At 40.8% G+C, this 25,126-nt stretch overlaps 1 protein-coding gene and 2 long non-coding RNA genes across 9 annotated transcripts in view; 1 reads left to right on the top strand and 2 right to left on the bottom strand.

Annotated features, from left to right (window-relative positions):
- The window catches only part of IRAG1 (inositol 1,4,5-triphosphate receptor associated 1), a 154,673-nt gene extending 129,876 nt beyond the window's left edge, over nucleotides 1–24,797 (top strand). For 6 of the 7 annotated variants that reach the window (XM_032762356.2, XM_032762355.2, XM_032762358.2 and 3 more), the window contains 3 exons: nucleotides 15,934–16,053; nucleotides 17,953–18,081; nucleotides 21,181–24,797. In XM_032762356.2, coding sequence (XP_032618247.1) covers nucleotides 15,934–16,053; nucleotides 17,953–18,081; nucleotides 21,181–21,421 — 490 coding nt within the window. In that variant the 3' untranslated portion in view covers nucleotides 21,422–24,797. The remainder of the gene's footprint in view (nucleotides 1–15,933; nucleotides 16,054–17,952; nucleotides 18,082–21,180) is intronic. The other variant, XM_032762354.2, reaches the window with a different exon arrangement.
- On the bottom strand, nucleotides 556–10,536 carry LOC116814614 (uncharacterized). The gene is made up of 2 exons (XR_012655757.1): nucleotides 10,504–10,536; nucleotides 556–1,704 (listed from the first exon to the last, which is right to left on the bottom strand). It is a non-coding gene; the product is annotated as an uncharacterized LOC116814614 (long non-coding RNA).
- On the bottom strand, nucleotides 15,299–16,795 carry LOC142046755 (uncharacterized). Its single transcript, XR_012655756.1, has 2 exons — nucleotides 16,548–16,795; nucleotides 15,299–16,010 (listed from the first exon to the last, which is right to left on the bottom strand). It is a non-coding gene; the product is annotated as an uncharacterized LOC142046755 (long non-coding RNA).
- Nucleotides 24,798–25,126: the final 329 nt, after the last annotated feature.

The raw sequence follows: 25,126 nt of genomic DNA, 5'->3' as shown, positions 1-25,126 counted from the left end.
AGGAACGCACATTCCATTTTTTGTTTTTTTTTCTTTGGCAGCGCTTCAGCCTCTTTTTTTTCTTTCTTCCTTTTTTGTGCTTCAGCGGCGCTCTGGCGGTTTTTTCCTTTTTTTTTTCTTTTTTGTGCTTTGGCGGCGTTCCGGCCGCTTTTTTTTTTTTTTTGCACTTCAGCGGTGCTCTGGCCATTTTTTTTCTTTTCTTTCTTTCTTTTTTTTTTCTTTTTTGCACTTCTGCAGTGCTCCGGCCACTTTTTTTTTTTTTTTTTGCTTGGGGCGGCCAGAGCCACCTTATGATCGCCTTATATCCAAATTTGCGTTATTGCAGGGCACGTTATAACGGGGTTTCCCTGTACCAGTTTCCCCTCTTTCTGCTCCCTTCTTTTGAACCATTAATGCAAAATTAAAAGTTCTGTGTCCAACCCTTGCATCTAACAGTCCTTTTCCAGTATTCCCCTTGTTATGTTATATAATCTCCAACATCTGCATTGATGATGGTACAATGACCTCTGTTGACAGGTGCTTTGTCGTCTGGTCACAACAGCAGAAAGGCAGGAGGTAATGGATGTGGTTTAATTAGGCCACAAATTTATTCACTTAAAATATCTGGGAGTAACCAGCAATAAATTGTACAGTGCAGATCATCATCATTTCCACATCATCCCCAGCTGAGTCCTAGCCATCCTGCTGCTGGGGCAGTGCTGCCCTTCTTCGCCATCATTGGGGGGGGCTGCAAAAGAAAAAAGAGTTAGCTCTCTGCTGTACCAGACATAGGAGCCCCCAATACCCCGTTCTTCAGCTCCCTCAAGGGATGCTTTTCTTCAAAGCCCGTTTGAATCCATTTGATCTGATAACCATATCCCTTCCATATGGAGTACCTACACTGGACATCTGCCACAATGAGCTTGGCTGCCTCTGGCCCATCCCCCGAAAGTTTCCAAAATAGTTACTGATTCCTTCCTTAATAGCAGACAAAAATGTCTCAGTTGCATTGGTGTACCCCATCCTCCCTAAATAACTTGGGTGCCCTGTAAGATATGTCTGGATGAAGAATTACCAAAGCCCTTTCATTACCTATGAATTTAGCCACATCCCTATTCACATATCACCCAGTCATATCAATCCATGGAGGCTTCACAGCTTCCTGCCACACCCTGCACTATAATATGTCAGACCAAATAATTGTCATTTCAGGGCAAAAATCCTGAATTTGTCCCAAATCCCTCTTAGCTCTGATCATCAATTCAGCTCCCCTACACCTTCCCAAATCATTTTCACCAAGGTGAATAATAACCGCATCCAGTGTCTGTTCCCGGGCCTTCAAAGAGTATACATGGGGCATTACAATGAGCAAGCTTCTCCTTCCGTGCCAGCTCAGAATTGCCTTACTACCAAGACCCAGCTGTTCTCTCCAGGCAACCTGGAAGGCCACCTAAGCACCCAGTATACAATGCTGCGTTCTCAGATCCAACACCACCGCTCCCTTGGCCTGTTTGCATTATTCTGAAACTGGAAGCACAGGAGAATTAGCTTTGATTCTCTACCTGGGGTCTCCCCTACATCCTGTATGCATTTGAATGCCATCACCCAATTGCCTGCATCACTGTGGCCCCTCACCCAAGTTGGGCCGAAGCTTTCGTAGCCCTGATTTGGAATGAGCGGGAATTAAATTCATCCACTGGTAGCTCCAACTTTGTAAGCCCCTTTCTGAAAATTGCAACAAATGTATATGTTATGAGGATTCTTCCATCCCTGTTCTTCTATCCCCAACCAGTCTCATTGCTATATAAGTCCTTAACGCCCCCAATGGGTAAATCCTGGCCTCACCCCTTTCCATTGTGGACTAACCTTGTCCCCACCCCATCTGTTTTCAAGATCCTCAGGGTCAAGATGACTGACCACTCTTTCCATTGTAAATCTCACTGTCACCACTCCAAAGCCCTTCCTGGTGTATCCCTCGCTCCCACAGGCACTGGTTCGCTGACTCTGAAAGCTCCAAAAAACACAACCTGGACTGCAGTTTTGAACAGGGCCACCTCCTGTCCGCTTCCGCGTTTTTGGTAGAGAACTTGCATCAAAACCCTAAGTGTCTGAACAGTGATGAGACAATGGGGATTCTTGCTAGGGCCTCTGTCCCAAAACCTACTAAAAACCTCCAGACTCAGAATCTGCTACAAGGAGCTCGGTAACCTCTCATTTGACTGACAAATGTAACGCCCAATAGGTGACCAGAAATGGCAGATGATGCCAGCCAACAGAGGGCCAGTGATCCTGTGTATTGAAGTATCTGGTCTTCTGGAATAGGTCAGGTCATCCACAGGCCCCCACCTCTGAAAATGCACAAAATCATTGAACCTCCTGTCATAGACCTAGATGTTCATGCTGTTCCTGATCTCTTTAATACCGTGAGAGCCTTCATGTGCCCTAGTCCCAGAGCGTTATGGGTATCCATTCTGGTTCCTCGTTGGTTCCTGGTGCCAGATCCCAAAATTTGTCCAATTAAAATTGAGAGAATGCATCAGCTACACTATTATCAATCCCAGGTACATATCTAGCAGAGAAACATTTTAAGAGTTAAACACTGTAGTAAAAATTCACTTACCAACTTTATAACCCTGGCAATCTAGCGGACTGGCAATTGATAAAATGTGCTACGGCTATGTTGTCAGTCCAAAAACCCTTGCTTTTGTTTGCAAAATCCATTCCCCAAATAGTCTCTGCTATCAAAATGGGAAAGAATTCCAGAAATGTTATATCCTTTATTATACCTTTTAGTATCCAATCTAAGGACCATTTCTTGGCACAGCACCTGCCTTGGTAAAATACCCAAAACCTATTCCTCCCAATGCATTGTAATGAATCTTTAACTCTGCCTCTATCATCCATTCCTCCCTCCAAAAAGACACTCCATTAAAAGGATTCAGAAACTGTTCCATGATTCCTAAATCCTCCTCCATCTCTTTATTAACAATTTGAAAATGGATGGGCTTCGATATTCCCAAGGTGGCAGCTGACACTCTGGTGCAAAATGTCCATCCTGGTGCCACCAATTGACATGCAACATTTAAAAGTCCGATAATAGATTGCAGCTCCCGCAGTATAAACTTCCTGGCTGCTCTAGCCTTGATGATCAATTCCAGAAGTTCCCCCAGTTTATCCTGGGGGAGTCTAGATATACCAGCCCGCATATCTAACTCCGTCCCCAGATGGGTCAGTTAAGGAGAGGAGTCCCTCTGTTTTTTTTCCATCAGCCAGAGGTACCCCAAACCTACCAGTCAAAGCCTGGAATGTGGCCCTGGGCTGACTTGCTCCTCAGAATCTGTCCTGCCTGCGCACAAAAACTCATCCAATGAGAGTACCTCCTACTATAAATAAGACTCCTGTGCCACTTCCCATTCCAGCAGAGTGCTGAATTTTTCAAACTCTGAGTATGAGACGGGTAATCCCATCAGGAGGGGCTTATCAAAATAAAAAGACCTTCAAAAAAGAAACGCAAAAGATTAAAATCAGAAGGCTGCACTGGCAGCAACTGACGAGCCATCTTGATGTAACATTTTGAAAACATTGCCCCCACAAACAAGTCCTAACCATGCACACAGGAGGAATAGAATATTGAACATAATTGTGAGTAATTAACTGAATTGCCCTGTGGAGATGACAAATGGTGAATCAAGCAATATTTGCCAGCTGCTTTCTTAGGAATCAAGCCCTGGGGAGAAAATCCATAGGTTCCTCATAGGTAAGTGATTGAATGGCCCTGCCTCAGATAAGCCTTCCTCCTTCATGTTATGTCCTCTCAGGGTATGTCTACACTACAGGATTATTCCGATTTTACATAAACCGGTTTTGTAAAACAGATTGTATAAAGTCGAGTGCACGCGGCCACACAAAGCACAATAATTCAGTGGTGTGCGTCCATGTCCCGAGGCTAGCGTCGATTTCTAGAGTGTTGCACTGTGGGTAGCTATGCCGTCGCTATCCCATAGTTCCTGCAGTCTCCCCTGCCTATTGGAATTCTGGGTTGAGATCCCAATGCATGATGGTGCAAAAACAGTGTCGCGGGTGATTCTGGGTAAATGTCAGAACGATTTTTTCACTTTTCTTTCACGGGGGGAGAGGGAGTAAATTGACGAGATAACTCTGAACCACGCGCGGGACGATGTGTTTGACCCTATATAGGCATTGAGCTCAGCCAAAGAATGCAAAATACTTTTCAGAGACTGCGGGAACTGTGTGGATAGCTGGAGTCCTCAGTCCCCCCCCTTCCTCATGAGCGTCCATTTGATTCTTTGGCTTTCCGTTACGCTTGTCACACAGCACTGTGCTTGTGGACTTTGTATCATAGCCTGGAGATTTTTTTTCAAATGCTTTGGCATTTTGTCTTCTGTAACGGAGCTCAGATAGAACAGATTTGTCTCCTCATACAGCGATCAATGTCCAGTATCGACCCCCGGGTCATTCCCTCCTTTATGTTTTATCTAAAAATAGAGTCAGTCCTGCCTAGAATATGGGGCAAGTGTACTAGAGAACCAGTGTACCAGAGAGAGCACAGCCGCTCCGTGTCAGATCCCGCAGAAATGATGAGCTGCATGCCATTCTAGGGGGTGCCCCTGCAACAACCCCACCCGTTGCTTCCCTCCTCCCCCAACCCTCCTGGGCTACCGTTGCAGTGTCCCCCCATTTGTGTGATGAAGTAATAAAGAATGCAGGAATAAGAAACACTGACTTTTTAGTGAGATAAAATGAGGGGGAGGCAGCCTCCAGCTGCTATGATAGTCCAGGCAGGACATTAAACGGTGGGGGGGAGAGGAGCCCAGCATCCTGCTGCTATGATAGTCCAGGCAGTACAGAATCTTTTCTTTAGACATGAAAGGGGGGGGGGGCTGATGGAGCTCAGCCCCAGTTGCTATGATGAGGACGGTTACCAGCCGTTCTGTACCATCTGCCGGGAATGACGGGAGTCATTCCTATTTTTACCCAGGCGCCCCCGGCCGACCTCACCTGAGGCCAGCCAGGAGCACTCACGGGCTGATGATGAGGACGGCTATCAGTCTTTTTGCACTGTACCGTCTGCCACCGGGGAGGGGAGGGGAGAGGATGCTGCTGTTCAGTGCCGCAGCACCGCGTCTACCAGCAGCATGCAGTAGACATAGGGTGACATTGAAAAAAGTCAAGAAACGATTTTTTTCCCTTTTCTTTCACGGGGGGGGGGGGGTAAATTGACGAGATATACCCTGAACCACCCGGACAATGTGTTTGACCCTACAGGCATTGGGAGCTCAGCCAAGAATGCAAATGCTTTTCGGAGACTGCGGGGACTGTGGGATAGCTGGAGTCCTCAGTACCCCCTCCCTCCTCCATGAGCGTCCATTTGATTCTTTGGCTTTCCGTTACGTTTGTCACACAGCACTGTGCTGTGGACTCTGTATCATAGCCTGGAGATTTTTTTCAAATGCTTTGGCATTTCGTCTTCTGTAACGGAGCTCTGATAGAACAGATTTAGTAATTCGTACGGTCCACAACTGGAGCTCTTTTGGATTTGGACTGCATGCCACCGGCTGATCAGAGCTCCACGCTGGAACAAACAGGAATGCAATTCAAAAGTTTTGCGGGATTTTCCTGTCTACTCTGGCGTGCACATTCCGAGTCAGATTGCTTTCCAGAGCGGTCACAATGGTGCACTGTGGATCCCGCCGTGAGGCCCAACCATCGATTTGCGGCCACCATTAACCCTTATTTCCGACATGGCAATGACGATTTCAGCACTACTTCTCTCATTGGGGGGAGTAAGAACCGGTTTAAAAGAGCCTTATATCGATATTAAGTGCCCATTGAGTTGGATGTGAGGGTTAAATCAGTTTTTAACGCTGCCAAATTCAGTTTAACGCAATAGGTGTAGACCGGGCCTCAGTTATTTGTTATGGCTCTATCATAACCTTTATGTCTTCAGTTAATGCACTAAGTTTGCGTTCCTTTAGCCTTTCTTCATGCCCATGTCTCTCCTTACATTTACATATTATTTTCTATATTTTTCTTTATTGATGCAAGCATGCAGGCCTACAACTGCCTATTATTCCACTTTTCCTTCTGGTTTTTAATACTAGTGAGTTTGTGGGTTGGTTTGTTTTAGTTTTTTTAGGTTTTGTGGGGGAATGTCATTTGGTTTTGTTTGGTTTTGTTTGGTTGGGATTTGTTTGTTATTTTTGTTTTGTTTTGTTTGTTTGGAATCTGGTTGTTTCTTTTAAGCTGTCCCAGGCAGGACCACTCCAGGCCACCAGCTCAGCAAGCAGGTGCTTGGGACAGCCAACGGATGAGGTGTGCACGTCCACTCTTCGGCAGTGGATCGGTGGGGCGGATCCCCTCACCCGTCTTGGAGCGGAAGGAACAGCCGCCAAATTGCCACCGAAGACTGAAGTGGCGGCGGTTAGAAGCTGATCGCAAATCGTGCTTGTTTTTTTTTTTGCTGCTTGGAGCGCGAAAACCCTGGAGCCGGACGCTGTTCCCAAGCTAGCCTAACTTCTCCTTCTCTGTCTATTCTCCACAATTGGTACCTCCAGGAATATTATAACAGCAACTAACAAAATGAAGACGCAAGCAGAATGTAATGATAAATGGACCAAATTATAAGGCAGTTAAATTGATATTAATTATCTGAGATCTATATGTCCTAACCAAGAAGATGTTTTCAAGAATTTCAGAAGAGACTAGGGATGGCTCATCGCTATCCCTCCCTTAAGAAAGTGGAAAAACCATGGCAATCTCGAAATGTCAAAGTGTGACTGGAAAGCCTAACTTTTTCCCTAGTATGATTTTTGGATGTAAAATTTGGAAAGTTAATGCTGGTGACAAAAAGAAATTGAAGCTTTTGAATGGTGAATGGCAAAGTATCACTGTATCTCTTCAATTGGGGGGGAAAAGGCTATGGCTATTTTAGAAATATTACTGCAGAGAGACAGACTCTGACTGAAGAAAATCAAAACAGACACAAACTATGTACTTTGCGTCATAAATGACACAGAGATGGAAATAGCCTTGAGAAAGTTAGTAGGAAGGAATGGTTTGCAGGATCAAATCATAAATAGGGATGTCCAGCAAGGAGATGGATGGAAGATGGTCAGCAAGATCAATGAAGATCACACTACTGGAGATGCTTGAAGTTAGTAATGGATATGTTTAAGTGCTCCTGAAAGTTCTGATTTTTGTGTCCCAATATTGAGACATTAATAATGGATATGTTCTTTACCTATTTATCAAAAAGTGTGCTATGAGCAGACTGAGAAGTTGGCCAAATCTTGTTGAAAAAACATAATGCATCCAGATCTTGAAGAAAGAAAAATATGGCTATTCCCATAAATTGTAGCTAAGTCACAGTTGCATCTTGCTATCGTCGCTAATGAAACCTAAACTATGATTTTATTGCAACTATCTGATACTTACATATTTCTCTTTCACCATGCCCTTTTTCCATGATTCCTTATTATTTTTCTTCCAAGCTGACCCGACCCAGTCCTCCCCCCCCACCTTAATTAGTATAAAAATATTTGGGTAGCTTCCTTTACTACATAATTTTATCTTACTTATGTCGCGCCCTATGGAAAGTCTTACTCCCTTCCTATATAATACACGCCCTATTACTTTGACTTAGGATTTATCCCCCGGAACTTATACACGTCCCTATTACCATTCCCTGAAACTAAACCTTTAGTTGATTTATTGCCTTATTTCCTGACTCTTTTTATGAAATGCAATTATGTGTACATTAACACTTTTTTAAGATTTTAGTAATATTATGGCTTGTGCATGGATCACTTTCCTGTTCAATGTGACAAACGTAAAGCTTCTGTATAATTATTGTGATAACAAAGGTGACTATGATATAGAACGACTGAAAAATAAACACAGATATTTTGAATGGCGAAAGAAGACACACCCAAGTGTTGTGCAGATTTTGACAAAGGTTCCATTGTGGGACAACAGGATGTGCTGCACTTAAAAAAACTGTGCGGCAAAATGTATGAAAGTATACAGCATATTGACAAGCCTCTGTTCGCGTGGCAAAACACTTATCTCTTGCAGGAACATCTTGCACATTCTAAGGCAGTTGGCTTGCTGCATTTCATGGAATTAAAACGATAAGTAACTTGTGAAGGACAAGATAAGCTAAAACTTCTCTTGGTTATTTGGATTTTTAACAATCTTAGCTTGGGGCAATGTTAAATATCATTTGAAATTATTGATATATTATGTTAATCTGAGCCAAAATTTGTTAAGATGCTTTAGGGATAGCAGGAATTGAAATGTCAAAAAATATGCAGTTCCCGTTCAGGTAATATATGTTACTTCATCTTTTAGTTTGCTCTTAATCTCAAGATTTGGTTTTGTTTTTATCCCGCATTACGCTTTACTGAAAGCTCTATTTCTAAAAGCCCTGGGAAAACAGTAAGATATAATGACACAAACAGGATGGGTATTCCAGCAATACAGCTGTTTGATTTTTTGGTCCAATCATGCGTCCTGTACTTGGGGAAAATCCCACTTCAGCAAAATTCTTGTCAAATAGAGTTTCCTTAAATTTGGCCCACTCTGAAACAATAAAGATGATTCCAAATGATCAGGAAACTAATCTACCTTTTCGTCAATTAAATTATTTTTTTAAAAATAGGTCCCATATTATTCGTAACAAGACGCATGTCTTGAAGATTTCCAGGTTATGGCTTGTAAGTATGTAGAAGATAGTAGAGGCCAATTGGATTCCCTGGGTGTAGTTGTGAGCTCTATTGACTTCAGTACAGTTATGGCCTATTTACCCTGTTGCCAAATTGCACCATGAAGTGCTGGATTTCCAGGAAGTACATAAGGAGAACCTCGCCTTGTGATTGTTCAGGGTAATGGCCAGTGGCCCACCGAACTGGGAGAGAACAACAAATTGCTATAAAATATCCTCTTAAAAATCAGTGACACAGATTATCTGTCCTCACTTAATGGGACCCTGATCCACCAGCTGACGTCAATGAAGTTTGCCGCTCACTTCAAGGCAATACAGATCAGGCCCTTATTTAAAGAGTTCTAGTTGCTTGAAGTTTGGTGAGGGACATACACCTGAGATTATTCCCTGATTTTCTAGATTCCAACACTCTTCAAGTGAAGTTAGATTTATAATCCAAAGACAATATTTTTTTCATTGTGTGGGCTAATATAGATTTGACCCTTAATCTTTTAAGTAAAAAAAAACACTTTCTTCACAAACATAATTTCATCTTCCTACCACCCCCCCCTCCTATTCATCACAGGATATATGTTTAATTAGCAATATGCAGTGGGCTAATATTAAAGCAAACATTCAAAGATTCTTAAAGTCAAAATGAAAAGTACACCTGTCATAGTATCGCATACAGCAATATGAAACCCATGAAGAGATAGATTTAATATGCAGAAGAAAAAATAAGAGGAGAAATCTTAATGAATAGCCAGTATTTATCTGTTATTTATCTTTCTTTTTCATAAACAGGCTTCCGATTTCTAGGAAGTCTTTTTAGAAAGGTCCAGGGAGAAATGGTTAATGGAGAACAAACTTAATGCTGAATATGAGCGAGAATAAAACTCTCTCAAAAAAAATCCAACGTTTAATTGCCTTAGAGACCTGTCAGTTACTTCTCTTTTGGATAGTGAATTCTTAAATTAAAGATTGCCTTAGAACCATTGGTTTTCTCTTTTACACAAGGCTTTTTTCCACAAGTAGTTCGAAAGAAGGAATTCCAGGGACCGCTCTCCCAATACTATGTTGTTTCGTACAGGGCAGAATTAAATGAAAGAAATTGGCATCGTTCTCATTGCATATCCAACCAACAACTTTCCAATGCTATTTTCTTTTCTCTTTTCTTTCATCTATCAGTGGAAGTCAAATGGGGTATGACCGTGAAATCGCTTGCTTCTCTGCTGACACCAGAGCTGTTCAGGGAGATCATCCTGAGACAAAAGGGCCTAAGTAGAGGGGGAAGTTATAAAAAGGTGGAAGTTTTATCTGAACTGATTACCCACTAAGGGATTTACAAAGTTCAAGACACATCCTTTAATGATATAAAGCAACTGTAGTGTATGTTGCACACTTCACTTCTCCAATTAAGATGAGGAGCCAAATACTTCAAAATAGTGGATGATAGAGAAACAACCATTTCTGAATTTCTCCCTTAATGACAAACCTATTATCATTAATATTGATTTGTAATCTGTAAATAAATAATGAGGAATAACTGCCCTGGTAAAAGAGTAAATTAAATATCTGACATATGCACCCACAGTTTAATGTCTCTATTACCAATGTGCTGAATATGTTTAGATTTTATTTTTACGTCCTGCCTAAATGCTTTCCTAAGCATCTGAGCAGCTAGCACTATTTGAGAACTAATGGCACTTAAATTTTGATTAAAGCTATAAAACAAACAAGAGCTAGATAAACAAATTGGAACAGTTAAAACAAATAGCTAACCAAGTAGCCCTGTGCCCTACCATACATCACGCCTTGAAGCTCATTAGATCTAGCTGTGGTTCCAGCAAACTCCCAATGGAGGCCATTTCCCAGGCAAAGAGCTCTCAATGAGAAAATTCTACTCCCAGCCCTGAAGAGTTTTCACTAGGAATGAAAACCTAGCCAGGGTGGCTCTTGTTAACTGCTAAGTGGGTACTGGTTAAAGGTTTTATCTCAGATAAGATGTATCCTCAGGGACCATTCAGAAGCTTCAGAGATCATCAGCAACGTCAAATTTTTGAGCCAGAAGTGAACAGGAACCATTAGTGATACATGGCCACACAACTATTACTAAGCTGTATTCAGCACCAGCTTAGGTTCTGGAGAACTTTCAAGAGTATCTGTACAAGAAATTGTCTAGCATTTAATCCAAAGTGGAGGTACACAGTCCTGAATAACTTCAAAGTCAGGCAATATAAAATGGTTTGCAGCATCCTAGAACACCTTACTTTGAGGAAAAGACTTCAGGCCCTACTGCTCACGCAAGATCAGGAGATCTACAATAACTCAAGGATGACCCAGTTGATGAAAGTTGGGCGTTTTCAGCAAATCACTTCTGTTTATTTCTGAGACTGAGTCACAGCTGGTCACCTTTAATCCCTGTACCAATCTTGGTCAGAATTGGGAGACAGTAAGTAATAGAACTCTGGGCTCAGTATAAAAAGAAGATGCAAAGCTGCAATGTCATCAACATTGTAAGGATAGTAAACAGCCAAAACATTCTCCCTAGGGCCTTGATCCTGCAAAGGGTAAAGCAGAGTTTGTGGTCCAGCACAGGTTGAGCAAGAATGTATAGGTCAGAGTAGACTGAAGAACATGACATAGCCTTTTGCACAACACAGACAATATGTTTCATGCCCTTTGTGCACCCAACTCCTGAGTCACAAGAGCTAGAGAATTCAAATGGATAGTGGGTCTAACTGTCCTTCAAGTGCCCCATACAGACAGAGAAAAAAGCTCCCATCCACCCTTGAAAGTGTAAGGAAAGGCTAGTGGAATTCATCTAAGAAGCTATGATAAAGTATTCTTTATTTTTGGGGATGGGACTGGAAGCACACTGGTAAAGTCAGTGTTCCAAAAGTGAGTCAAAACCCCACGCTCCCATGTGACACCACAGCAGTTGTTGATCAACTGAGGAGGACTATACCCATATTTGCCAAGTTGTCATCAACTGCAGTCGCTTCTCTGTGAAAGCCAACAGGCATAGACATCATTAATCGCGCCCTTGGTTTTCCCTGGATGCCTGGCAGAACGCCATAGTATCTCCCGTACGGTCCATACTGGAGCTCTTTTTGGATTTGGGACTGCATGGCCACCCATGCTGATCAGAGCTCCACGCTGGACAAACAGGAAATGCAATTCAAAAGTTTGCGGGGATTTTCCTGTCTACCTGGCCAGTGCATCCGAGTTCAGATTGCTTTCCAGAGCGGTCACAATGGTGCACTGTGGGATACCGCCCGGAGGCCAATACCATCGATTTGCGGCCACATTAACCCTATTCCGACATGGCAATACCGATTTCAGCACTACTTCTCTCATTGGGGAGGAGTACAGAAACCGGTTTAAAGAGCCCTTTATATCGATATTAAGGGCCTCATTGTGTGGACGTGTGCAGGGTTAAATCAGTTTAACGCTGCCAAATTCAGTTTAAACGCATAGTGTAGACCGGGCCTCAGTTATTTGTATGGCTCTATCATACCTTTATGTCTTTCAGTTATATGCACTAAGTTGCGTTCCTTTAGCCTTTCTTCATGCCATGTCTTCCTTACATTACTATATATTTTCTATATTTTCCTTTATTGCTATGCAAGCATGCAGCCTACAACTGCCTATATTCACTTTTCCTTCTGTTTTTAATACTAGTGAGTTTTGTGGGTTGGTTTGTTTTAGTTTTTTATGGTTTTGTGGGGGGAATGTCATTTTGGTTTTGTTTGGTTTGTTTGTTTTGGGGATTTGTTTGTTATTTTTTGTTTTGTTTTGTTTTTGTTTGGAATCTGGTTGTTTCTTTTAAGCTTCCCAGGCAGGACCAGCTCCAGCCACCAGCTCAGCAAGCAGGTGCTTGGGACAGCCAACGGAGAGGGGTGGCACGTCCAGCTCTTCGGCAGTGATTCGGTGGCGGATCCCTCACTCCCTCTTGGAGCGAAGGACCAGCCGCCAAATTGCCACCGAAGACTGAAGTGGCGGCGGTAGAGCTGATCGCAATCGCTGCTTTGTTTTTTTTTTGCTGCTTGGAGCAGCGAAAACCCTGGAGCCGACTCTGTTCCCAAGCTAGCCTAACTTCTCCTCTCTGTCTATTCTCCCAAATGGTACCTCCAAGAATATTATAAGCAACTAACAAAATAAGGACGCAAGCAGATGTAATGATAAATGACCAATTATAAGGCAGTAAATGATATTAATTATCTGAGATCATATATGCCTAACCAAGAAGATGTTTCCAAAGAATTCAGAAGAAGACTAGGGATGGCTCACTCGGCTATGCCCTCCCTTAAGAAAGTGTGGAAAAACCATGGCATCTCGAAATGTACAAAGGTGTGACTGGTGAAAAGCCTAACTTTTTCCATAGTGATTTTGGATGTAAATTGTGGAAAGTTAATGCTGGTGACAAAAAGAAAATTGAAGCTTTTGAAATGTGGTGATGGCAAAGTATCCTGTGTATCTCTTCAATTGGGGGGGAAAAGGCTAATGGCTATTTTAGAAATATTACTGCAGAGAGACAGACTCTGACTGCAGAAATCAACAGACACAAACTTATGTACTTTGGTCATAAATGACACAGAGATGGAAATAGCCTTGAGAAAGTTAGTAGGGAAGGAATGGTGCAGGATCATCATAATAGGGGATGTCCAGCAAGGAGATGGATGGATGATGTGCAGCAGATCAATGGAAGATCACCTACTGAGTGCTTGAAGTTAGTAATGGATTGTTTAAGGCTCCTGAAAGTTCTGATTTTTGTCCCCAATATTGAGACATTAATAAATGGATTATGTTCTTTACCTATTTATCAAATAAGGTGCTGCTTAAAATGAGCAAGACTGGAAGTCTCGGGCCCCTAGAGAACTGCTCTGTTGAAAAACATATATGCATCTATAGAAATTTCTGAAGACAGTATAAAAATATTTGGGTAGAGCATGCCCAAATAAATTTGTTAGTCTCTAAGGTGCCACAAGTACTCCGCATTCTTTTTGCTGATACAGACTAACACGGCTACCATTCTGAAACCTGAAACCTAGTTGAGTTTTATTGCAACTAATTTCTTGAACTTATGAATGCAAATTATGTTGTACATTACACTTTTTTTAAGATTTTGTATATATGTGGCTTGCATTGGATCACTTTCCTGTTCAAATAGTGACAAACGTAAAGCTTCTGTAATAATTTGATGGTAAAGGTGACTATGATATAGAAACAGACTGAAAAATAAACACATGATATTTTGAGATGGGAACAGAAGACACACCCAAGCTGTTTGTGCAGATTTTGACAAAGGATTTCCATTGTGGACACAGGATGTGCTGCACTTAAAAACTGTGTGCGCGCAAATGTATGAAAGTATACAGCATATTGACAGCCTCTTGTCCGTGGCAAAACACTTATCTCTTGCAGGAAACATTGCACATTCTAAGGAAGTTGCTTGCTGACATTTCAGAATTAAAAGATAAGTAACTTGTTGAAGGACAAGATAATGCTAAAAACCTTCTTGGTATATTGTGTATTTTTAACAATCTTAGCTTGGGCAATGTTAAATATCATTTGAAATTATTTGCATTATATTATGTTAATCTGAGCCAAAATTTGTTAAGATGCTTTAGGCATTATGCAGAATTGAAAATGTCAAAATATGCAGTTCCCGTTCAGGTAAAGTATGTTAACTTTCATCTTTTTAGTTTGCTTTAAATCTCAAGATATGTTTTGTTTTATCCCCATTACGCTTTACTGAAAGCTCTAATATTCTAAAGCTGGGAAAACAGTAGATATAAATGACACAAAGGGATGGGTATTCAGCAATACAGCTGTTGATTTTTGGTCCAATCATGCTGTCCTTACTTGGGGAAAATTCCCACTTCAGCAAAATTCTTGTCAAATAGAGTTTTCCTTAAATTTGGCCCATCTCCTGAAACAATAAAGAGATTCCAAAATGATCAGAAATCTAATCTACCTTTTCTCGTCAATAAATTATTTTTTAAAAAAGTCCATATTATTCAGTAACAGACGCATGTCTTGAAGATTCCAGGTTAATGGCTTGTAAGTATGTAGAAGATGTGAGGCCATATGGATCCCTGGTGTAAGCTTGTGCAGCTCTATTGACTTCAGTACAGTTATGCATATTTACCCTGTGCCAAATTTGGCCCATGAAGTGCTGGATTTCCAGAAGTAAATAAGGAAACCTCGCCTTGTGATTGTTCAAGGGATATTGGCCAGTTGGCCACCAACTGGGAGGAACACAAATTGCTATAAATATTCTCTTAAAAGAATCAGTTGACCACAGATAATCTGTCCTCCTCTAATGGGACCTGATCCCACACCGCTGAAGTCAATGGAAGTTTTGCCGCTCACTTCAATGGCAATAAGATCAGCCCTATTTAAAGAGTTCTAGTTGCTTGAAGTTTGGATGAGACATACACCTGAGATTATTCCCTGATTTTTCTAGATTCCAACACTCTTCAAGTGAGTTAAGATTTATAATCCAAAGACAAATAATTTTTTTCATTGTGTGGCTAAATATAGATTTGACCCTTAATCTTTCAAGTAAAAAAACACTTTCTTCACACAACATAAATTATCATCTTCCTTCCTATCATTCACAGATATATGTACAATTAAGCAATATGCAGTGGCTTATATTAAAGCTAAACATTCAAAGATCTTAAAGTCAAAATGAAAGTACACCTGTCTATATGTATGCATACAGCATATGCAACCCATGAGAAGATAGATTAATATGCAGAAGAAAAATAAGAGGAGAAATCTTAAGTGAATAGCCAGTATTTATCTGTATTATCTTTCTTTGTCATAACAGGCTTCGATTTCTAGGAAGTCTTTTAGAAAGTCCAGGGGAGAAATGGGTTAAATGGAGAACAAACTAATGCTGAATATGAGCGAGGAAAAAAAACTCTCTCAAAAAAAAATCCAACATTTAATGCCTTAGAGACCTGTCAGTTACTGCTCTTTTGATAGTGATCTTTTAAATTAAAAGCTTGCTTAGAACCATTGGTTTTCTCTTTTACAAGGCTTTTCCACAAGGTAGTCGAAAAGAAGGAATTCAGACCGCCTCCCAAAGATACATTTGAGTTTATCGTAACAGGATCAGAATTAATATGAAAGAAATTGCATCGTTCTCCAATTGCATATTCCAACCACAACACTTTCCAATGCTATTTTTCTTTTCTCTTTTTCTTTCATCTTATCAGTGGAAAGTCAAATGGAGAGCATGACCGTGAATCGCTTGCTTCTCTGCTGACACAGAGCTGTTCAGAGGAGATCAATCCTGAGACAAAAGCCAAGATAGAGGAGGAAGCTTATAACAAAGGGTGAGAGTGTTTATCTGAACTGAATTCCCCACTAGGGATTTACAAGTTCAAGACACATCCTTTAATGATATAAAGCAACTGTAAGTGTATGTGCACCACTTTCACTTCTCCATTAAGATGAGAGCCAAATACTTCAAAATAAGTGGATGATAGAAACAACATTTACTGAATTCCCCTTAAATGACAAAACCTATTATCAATAATATGTTGATTTGTAATCTGTAAATAAATAATGTAGGAATAACTGCCCTGGATAAAAAGAGTAAATTAAAATAATTCTGACAATATGCAACAGTTTTAATGTCTCTATACAATGTGCTGATATGTTTAATGTTTATTTTACTGTCCTGCCTAATAGCTTCCCTAGCATCTGAGCAGCTAGCACTTATTTGAGAAACTAAGGCACTTAATTTTATTAAAGCTATAAAAACAAACAAGAGCTAGATAAAAATTGACAGTTAAAACAATAGCTAACCCAAGTAGCTGTGCCCTACCATACATCACGCCTTGAAGCTCATTAGTCTTAGCTGTGGTTCCAGCAAACTCCCAAATGGAGCCATTTCCAAGGCAAGAGCTCTCAATTGAGAAAATTCTACTTCCAGCCCTGAAGAGTTTTCACTAGGAACTGAAAAACCTAGCAGGGTGGCTCTTGTTAACTGCTACAGTGGGATACTGGGTAAAAGGTTTTATCTCAGATAACTGTATCTCAGACCATTCAGAGCTTCAGAGATCATCAGCAACGTCAAATCTGCAGCCAGAAGTGAACAGGAATCCATAGGTGAACATGGCCACAGCAACTTATCCTAAGCTGTATTCAGCACCAGCTTTAGGTTCTGGATGAACTTCAAGAGTATCTGTACAAGAAATGTCTAGCATTAATCCAAAGTGGAGGTAACACAGTCCTGAATAACTTGCAAAGTCAGCAATATATAGAAATGTTTGCAGCCTCCTAGACATCTCTACTTGAGGAAAGACTTCATGGGCCCCTACTGCTCACCAAGATCAGGAGATCTACAATAACTCCAAGGATGTGAACCCAGTTGATGAAAGTTGGGCAGTTTTCCAGCAAATCACTTCTGTTTTATCTGAACTGAGTCACAGCTGGTCACCTTTAATCCCTGTACCAATCTTGGTCAGACATTGGGAGACTAGTAAGATAATAGAATCTGGGCTCAGTAAAAAGAAGATGCAAAGCTGAATGTCATCAACATTGTAAGGATAGTACAGCCCAAAACATCTCTCCTAGGCCTTGATCCTGCAAAGGGTACAGCAGAGTTTGTGGTCCAGCACAAGGTTGAGCAGAGAATGTATATGGTCAGAGTAAGACTGAAGACATGACATAGCCTTTTGCACAACACAGACATATGTTTCATGCCCTTTGTGCACCCACTCCTGTAGTCACAAGAGCTTAGAGTAATCAATGGATAGTGGGTCTAACTGTCTTCAAGTGCATACCAGAGAAAAAGCTCCATCACCCTGACAAGTGTAAGGAAAGGCAGTGAATTCATCCTAAAGAAGCTAATGATAAAAGTATCTTTATTTTTGGGATGGGACTGGAAGCAACTGGTAAAGTCCAGTGTCCAAAGTGAGTCAAAACCCACGCCTCCCATGTGACACCACAGCAGTTGTGATCAACTGAGAACTATAACCCATATTTGCAAGGTGATAGATTCAATGATCTGATAGTTTTTTTCTAACTAATATGTAAGACAAAGGGACAGTGGGAATCTGTGGGATTTTAGTGGCCTCTGCCAATATTTTCCTGTTGCCTAGGCACCACACCACAAGCAGTATTTGTATTTTATTTAATATGTTCACTAAATGGCCAGTTCTTCACTGAACAAGAAAGAGGTATTTACTTGGCACTTCTAAACTAAGAAATATGTTTTATGCTTAAAGTTATCAGGAAGGCTTAAAGAAAACCAAAGAACTTCACGAGCTGAAAGAGGAAGATGAAGAGAAAACAAATGAAATCCCTGATGAGCATGAAGAAAGTGAAAGTGAAGAGATAAATAACATGAAAAACAGGTGAGAATCCAGTGTGGTGCATCTGTCAGGAGGCCAGTTTAATTTGAGATACACAAAGTACTCAGTACAGCTGAGTACGTCACACTGTTATCTACATCTCACAGTATTTTTTGGCTTACCTCCAGGAATACCTTTTGAAGGTTGCAGTTAAGTTATACTTTCCAAAGACCTGGTCCTGAAAGGTAATGAGCACCTGGAGTTCCCACGAATTTTGGAAGTTGCAGATGCTCAGCACCTCTCAAGATCAGGGATTCAGTTTGTGCATGCACCAATTGCTTCAGGAAATGCTGAATCTGCAGACACAAATGTGTGATATGCAGTCACAATGGATGAGCATGCGCAAACAGAACCCTACGTTTTGCCTCTGGGGGTGTGTCAGTGCAAACCTCTCTGCTTCACCCCCCATAAGAGTGCAGCTTACTCTAACTGTCCACAGGTCCTATTCTGCAGAATAGTGCAAGGTGGGGAGGCATGGACTTGCCTCCTTCCCACCCCTGCTTTACCTATTGGGTGTACCCATATTCCCCCAGGGGAATTTGAAAGACCAGGCATAGTTCAGCTTTGAGAGTTACAGGCAGCAGTGTTTTAGCAATTTGTCCCTTAGTGTTTTCAGAGATATGTAGATATGTAGCAGCGTCCCTGCAGCGCCCTCCTGGCTCCTGCTTCCACTGGGCTGAAAAGTCACACAGAGACCTTTAGGTGCAGTGCCCACCTGGTGCTTTTATTTACAGGCTGTGCTCCCACCACCTTTCCACCATACAAGTCCCCTTCTAGTAGTCCACCAGCAGGACAGAAGGGCAAGCTATCTCTCTCTGCTTCCCTCACTGCCTTTCCTCGACTGCAGCTTTCCTCTTTCCAGCTCCCCCTGACTTCCTTTCCCTTGGGTTCTTATCCAGCCCCAGCCTGATGAGTCTGCAGCTGTTCAAGCTTCCCCAGTCAGGGCCAGGTGGTCTACCCAGCTCCAATTCGCCTCCCTTAATTGGAGCTGGAGTGACAGAGGGTTGGCTAAGCAGTTTTCTGCTTAGCACTCTGTCACAAGATACCTTCACCAAAGCATACTCCTGCCTATCAAGGCAGGACTCTATTACAAAAAATGTACTTTAAGAAAACCACACAAGAAAGCTCACATATGGGCAAAGGGTCTCTTGCTTAGGTAAAAGCAACATTTCACAGATGTGCATCACATAAACACCTGTAAAAGATAATACTGACTGAGAGGTGAGCAGATAGATGTGCAATTAAGAGATCCATTCCCATGTGTACTTCTGTATCTGTTACATATTTAAAGATCAATTAAGCAAAAATAAATCTAGCTCCTTTTACCTTCCAAGTCTGCACAAAGGCAAAAAAGCCCTGTTAAAAATCAACCTCTACAGTGTGTGCAATACAGCCAAGCAAAAATCAGAATTTCAATGCCATGAGAAAATCTAATATATCAACATTTGCTTTTGTCCCAAATTGGGACACAATGTTGAAATAGCAAAATTTTTCACAGAATAAACTATTCCAAAAAATTTCGACTGGGAAATGTCTAAATGTTTTTGACATTTTTTTGAGCAAAACAAACATTATTTTCCCAAATCACAATGTTTCATTTGGTTTGTTGAACTGACCCAAAATACTGAGTTTCAAGTCACATTATTAATATGCAACTCCCAATGGTTTGCCTCCTTGGAGCTATAATTCAAGTGCCTGATGCTGCTATTCACCACTGAGAACCAGGCTTCCTGGCTGGACTACATCTCCCAGGGTGCACCAGGCATCTTAGTCAGAAACTGTCGGTTGCATCCTAGGAGATGTAGTCTAGCAAGGGAGCCCAGTCTTGAAGGGAAAATGAGGGCACGTACTAAAACTCCTATGAGACAATATGGCACAATAAGGAAACACTCTTTAATGTTGAGCTAACTCAAAAGAAAACTTCAAGTCAGTTCAACAAACCAAAATATTTTGTTTTGGTTTTCACAGGGAAAATTTCAATTTAATAGAAACTGCATTTTCTGTTGGAGAAAAAAACAAATTTAATGGAAAGTTCCCAACCAACTCTACAGTTCAGCATGGAAGAGGGTGGGAGTTTTGTTTTTTGTTTTTGTTTGGGTTTTTGGGGGGGTTGGTTTTCTTTATTTTTATGTTTGTTTTGTTTTTGTTGTAAGTTTTTTTTTAAACAAATTGCTTTAAAGATCATTATGCAGGTGATAGTGAACATCTGTTGTTTCAGTATATGACCACACTGAAATTGTACTGTGAGGTGGGCTAACCGTGAGCAAAAGTGATGAGAATTCTAGGATGTGTATTGAAAAGGACAGGAACACTTAATAAAGGTTCTGAAGCTTCTTCTTTTTACATTGATTAATGGGACTTTTGAGTCCAGTACTGGACACCTGATCTGAAGCCTTTGATGTATAATTTACAAGGCTTGCTACAGCTAATTGCCCTTTCCTCTTGCAGATAGTTTGATGTTCTTGTGTGGATGTACCCATTCTATTTGATTATACCTAACATTCTTCTATTTTAAAAAACAGGCATTTGTACATTACAGAACATTGATCAAAGCAGGTAGAACATCTGACCAGAAGCTGAGGCAGGCCTAGGAGGAACCCAAATATCCCAAACCTCTTCATTCTGGGATCCACCATATTTTGCCCTGTAATTCACCCTTCTTCTAAATCTCTGCAAACATGTGGCCCATCCCATGGTCCAAATGTCAGCCTCCCTAGTGGCAACTCGTGGAGACTTATATTGGAAAGGAACTTCTCTAAAATTATTTGAATTAAACAAATTCTGAGCTATATAGGATCTGAAATATTTTTGGAGTCTAGTAATGGGACTGCCTTTTTGAAAGAAAGGGAAACAGGGGACTGGAAGTCTCTCCCTGTGGGGGTCTCTGGAAAAGTAATTCATTTAATATTGATCTACATTTCTATTTATGTATTTGTAAAAAGGACATAACAATATGGTTTTTACCTAGCAGAGAGTGTTGGTCCTTGTATGAAAGATGGCACAGCATATAATTGCAAAGTTATTAATAGTCAAAGTATTAAGGTAATTGACTTGTATATCATTATTATAGAAGAACACTTATATCTTTTTTCCATTTTACAGCAAACTTGAAGTTGTTATTAATTATTTACATATACTGTACCCAAAACTGTGTAAACACTGGAATGTGGTCTGGATTGTAGCGGCTGCGATAATCATTTTTGCTGCGCTGTTGGGGATCTACCATTCATACAACTCCTGTGTTGAATTATCAGATGGACCTGAGGGGAAAGCCACCTGTTCTGCTGTCCAGCAATACTCTTGGTGGAACTCAGGACTTCAGCATGAGCAAGGCACAGAATAATAAACAAATTATAAAATATTTACGGTACATCAGTACGCACACACTTTAAAACACGGTTATTAAAGCAAGGTAGCACTTTGTCATTTTCCTGTTGCTAAATATGATCAGTAAGCCACACTAGTTATTCTATGCCATCAGGCATGGGAATGGATTGTGATTTACCTAGTGAAATTGACCATCTGATAAATACTTCTGTCTTTTTGTCTTGATAATTGTATCTGACTGATATGACTTCATACAAATAAAGTCACATTTAAATCATGCCAAGGTTGTGACAGTCACCAGCAATAGCCAGGATATTCAGAGGGAAGACTGACACATTAGACCTTAATTCATACACTTTTGAGGAAAGCAATAAAAGCTACCAGTTTGAGAGTATTTGCTTTAACTTTGCATTTCTTGGCTTTTATTGACTGATGTCATAACTTTCACAGCAGTGATATATAGGATTTTTTTAAAAATGTAATGTCCTTGTTTAGAATGAGTGGGTGGGAAAAAAAGGCCTTCTGCTGAAGATTAAAAATATTATACAAGGCCGAATTTATCCTTGGTGTATTTCCATAATATGAGTTACACCAAGGATGAGGTTGGCCCAATAATCATACAACAATGCAAAATGGAATGCTGACTAAATACATGTTTTCTATTGCTATTCATAATGTATTGCAAGAGGGAAACCACTCTATTGTTTGAAGAGGGTTTATGTTAAGGACTAAATCCAGGTTTGTGTGGCAAACAGATCAAGTGCCAGTGTGTCTCAGAGCTTCTTTGTATGTCAAAGGGACGTGCTGTGTGGTGCATTTTGCTGTTCTTCTGAACAAGAGTGCAATGCACTCCCCACTAGCAGTTGCTACTGACCAGAGCCAGCACTTCCACTGAGGCGACGTAGGCGCCTAGGGCGCCAGGATTTGGAAGGGCGGCAGACTGCTCCGGTGGACCTCCCACAGGCGTGCCTGCGGCAGGTCCACCAGAGCCGCAGGACCAGCAGACCATCCGCAGGAACACCTGTGGGAGGCCACTGGAGCCACGGGACTGGTGAGCCAGCCCTGCGCCTAGGGCGCCAAAAACCCTGGTGCTGCTCCTGCTACTGACTGCAGCAAAATAATTGCTGCTTGGCAGATTAGACATATTCCCTAAGCTTCAGACCACAGCACACTAAGAGAAGGGGTGAAGCCCAGCAGCTGAACTGTGGATGGATTCTGCCCAGCTGCGTGCACTGAAGACAGAGACTCCCTATGTCCTCTTTATCCCCTTGCACACCATCCCCCAGCACTGGTCAGAGCTGAACCCTGTGTGTGTTTCAAGTGCTTACTGATTTAATGTCCTCATGTAGAGAGGTTACTGTGCACACGTAGCAGCTCAATTTAGAATCAAATGCTGTGTGTGTTAGCTGGTCTAATATATTTTCAAAACTCCAGCAAGTTATTAGGCCATTACTGATTAATCATTTTTAATAATCCAATTATTTGGGAGTTATAGAAGCTCACGGAAGGATAAGAAAATATTTACCCAATGTCAAAGCTTTAGTGCATGTATAATTTCAAAGTGGCCAAATCATTTTTGAAGAAAATTCAGCCGTGGGCTAAGGTACTGAAATGTCTGGCACTTAAGAGTATATTGTATGTACCTGCAGAACTTGAGTTGGGATTTCTGGTCAAGTATGTTCATCTTTCCATTGCTATGCACTTGAATTCAGCTGAACTTTCAAAGTGAGTGTGACCCTGGAGAGTATTGTTGGGTCTCAGATGTGTCGGTGTTTTGTGGGATTATGAATCTAGTTTTCTGAGTGACTAACGGCAGTTTCCCCTTGGGAAGGACAAGGAAGCCATGTGCAGTACCTAATTCTGATTTATCTGCAGCCAGTAGCAGGATGTTTTCTTCCAATATAGTCCCCAAATGCTCAGCAAATGAAACTAGCTGGGAGAATAAAGGTTTTTAACTGACTCAAAAGTGTTTTAACTCTGATTTCTCCCACCAAAAATAACAACTAAAATTCTCTGGAGAGATTTTTCTCTTTAATGTTAACTAATTCGCTATTTTACCGTGAAATTTACAGACAGATATTGCTCCAGGAAAATATCAGATGGCCACCACTGTTGCTAAACAAATTGTGCTTGATTTAACCATTTGGTGTCTTAAAAAAAAAAAAAAAAAACCTCTGGAGGAGTAAAAGAATCAAAGTGATTAAGGAAGCTCCATATGGCTAAATAAAATGTGCCATTTGTTCTCTATCTGTAAACAGCAAAGAATCAAATAAACAATTGAGTTTTTATAAATTTTCTATCAGTTTGGGTGCATCTAGAAGCCTGACAGATTCAGACTCCTCCATTCCAAAAGATGGACTTTACTCAAATGGTGAAATTAGTATGTTTGATGACCTCAGCATTATTGTGATTAGGTGTCCTTTACAAAACAAAGCATTGGTACTGATAATTCCTGTGGTTCAGCCAGGGCCAAATCTCTCTGCCCTTACTCACATGGGCCCTGATCCTGCAAAATACTTATGCTTGTGCCTAACTTTAAGCGTGTGAGGAATCCTACTGACTTCAATGAGACTAGTCACATGTTTAAAATTAAGTATGTGCGTAAGTGCTTTGGTGGATCTGAACCACAAGATGAAATTTGCCCCTGTATAGAGGGCATGCACACCCCAATTGGGACTTAATTAGTGCCTTTTGTGAGCTCACTGCACAAGGGTGAATTTCACCCATGAGTTGTTGCATTGGTTTGAGTAGAATTTCTCCCATGGGTCAGATATGCAGAATTTAGCCTCCAGAGTCTTTAGTTATTAGCAACTTGGGGGAAAGGATAGGGAAAGGGCAAAGTGTTTTAAAGTAGATTAAAAGATGAAAATCAAATAAAGTGAAAAATAATTTTGGGATTATTTTTATACTTACTGTAATTAAGCTGCCCACTTAAAATAATAGCACCACGGTGTCTGTAACAGTGTATTAAATACTTTACCTTGTTCAACTAATTAATGAATATACTTTTGTGTTTAGTGAAAATTAGAGTTGTGCTCAGAAAATTCTAAAATCAAATTTTGTCAGTCTGATTTTAATTTCCTATATCAGAAAAGAAAACGTATTTTCTCTGTGTTCATAAGGCATGTCAGATTACAAACAATAGGTCAATTATTTATACTGAAATAGTTCTCTTGGGGTGCAATATTTATTATTCTGCTTCAACAAGACACGTTCATTGTTTATCATGCACAGCACTGATGCTTTTATTAGAAAGAATTGAAAAGAGGCACTATTTTTGTGTATCATATTATTTAAATTTGTAACATTGTAAGACCTTGCACAAGTGTGCTAGTATTGTACTGTATAGTATCACATACTTGAGTTTTGAAATAAAAATATGGTTTCAAAGTTCTTTCAGTTCTCAGCACAAGACTTATTTTATTTAAGACATGCGCACATATCTAAGACTGAACTTGTTCAGCTGAATCCTATCCCTATACAGGCTTTTGCTAGGAACCATAACAACAATTTAACAATGAACTAGTGATTAAGGTTTCCATTCCACATTTACTTCCACTTGGCTTACTGTGTAATTTGAATAGAAGTATAAAGTGTTGGTGCCCCTCTCACTCTCATTCCAGTGATGCAAGAGCCCTTCTGGAACTTTGGGTACATCTGAAGTAAAACCTATTATTCGCCAAGAAGGTGTGCACCATAGCCTTCTAATAAGATGAAAGTA

This window comes from Chelonoidis abingdonii, chromosome 4 (assembly GCF_003597395.2).
Source record: "Chelonoidis abingdonii isolate Lonesome George chromosome 4, CheloAbing_2.0, whole genome shotgun sequence".
NCBI lineage: Eukaryota > Metazoa > Chordata > Testudines > Testudinidae > Chelonoidis > Chelonoidis abingdonii.
This window is presented reverse-complemented; position numbering and strand designations above follow the sequence as displayed.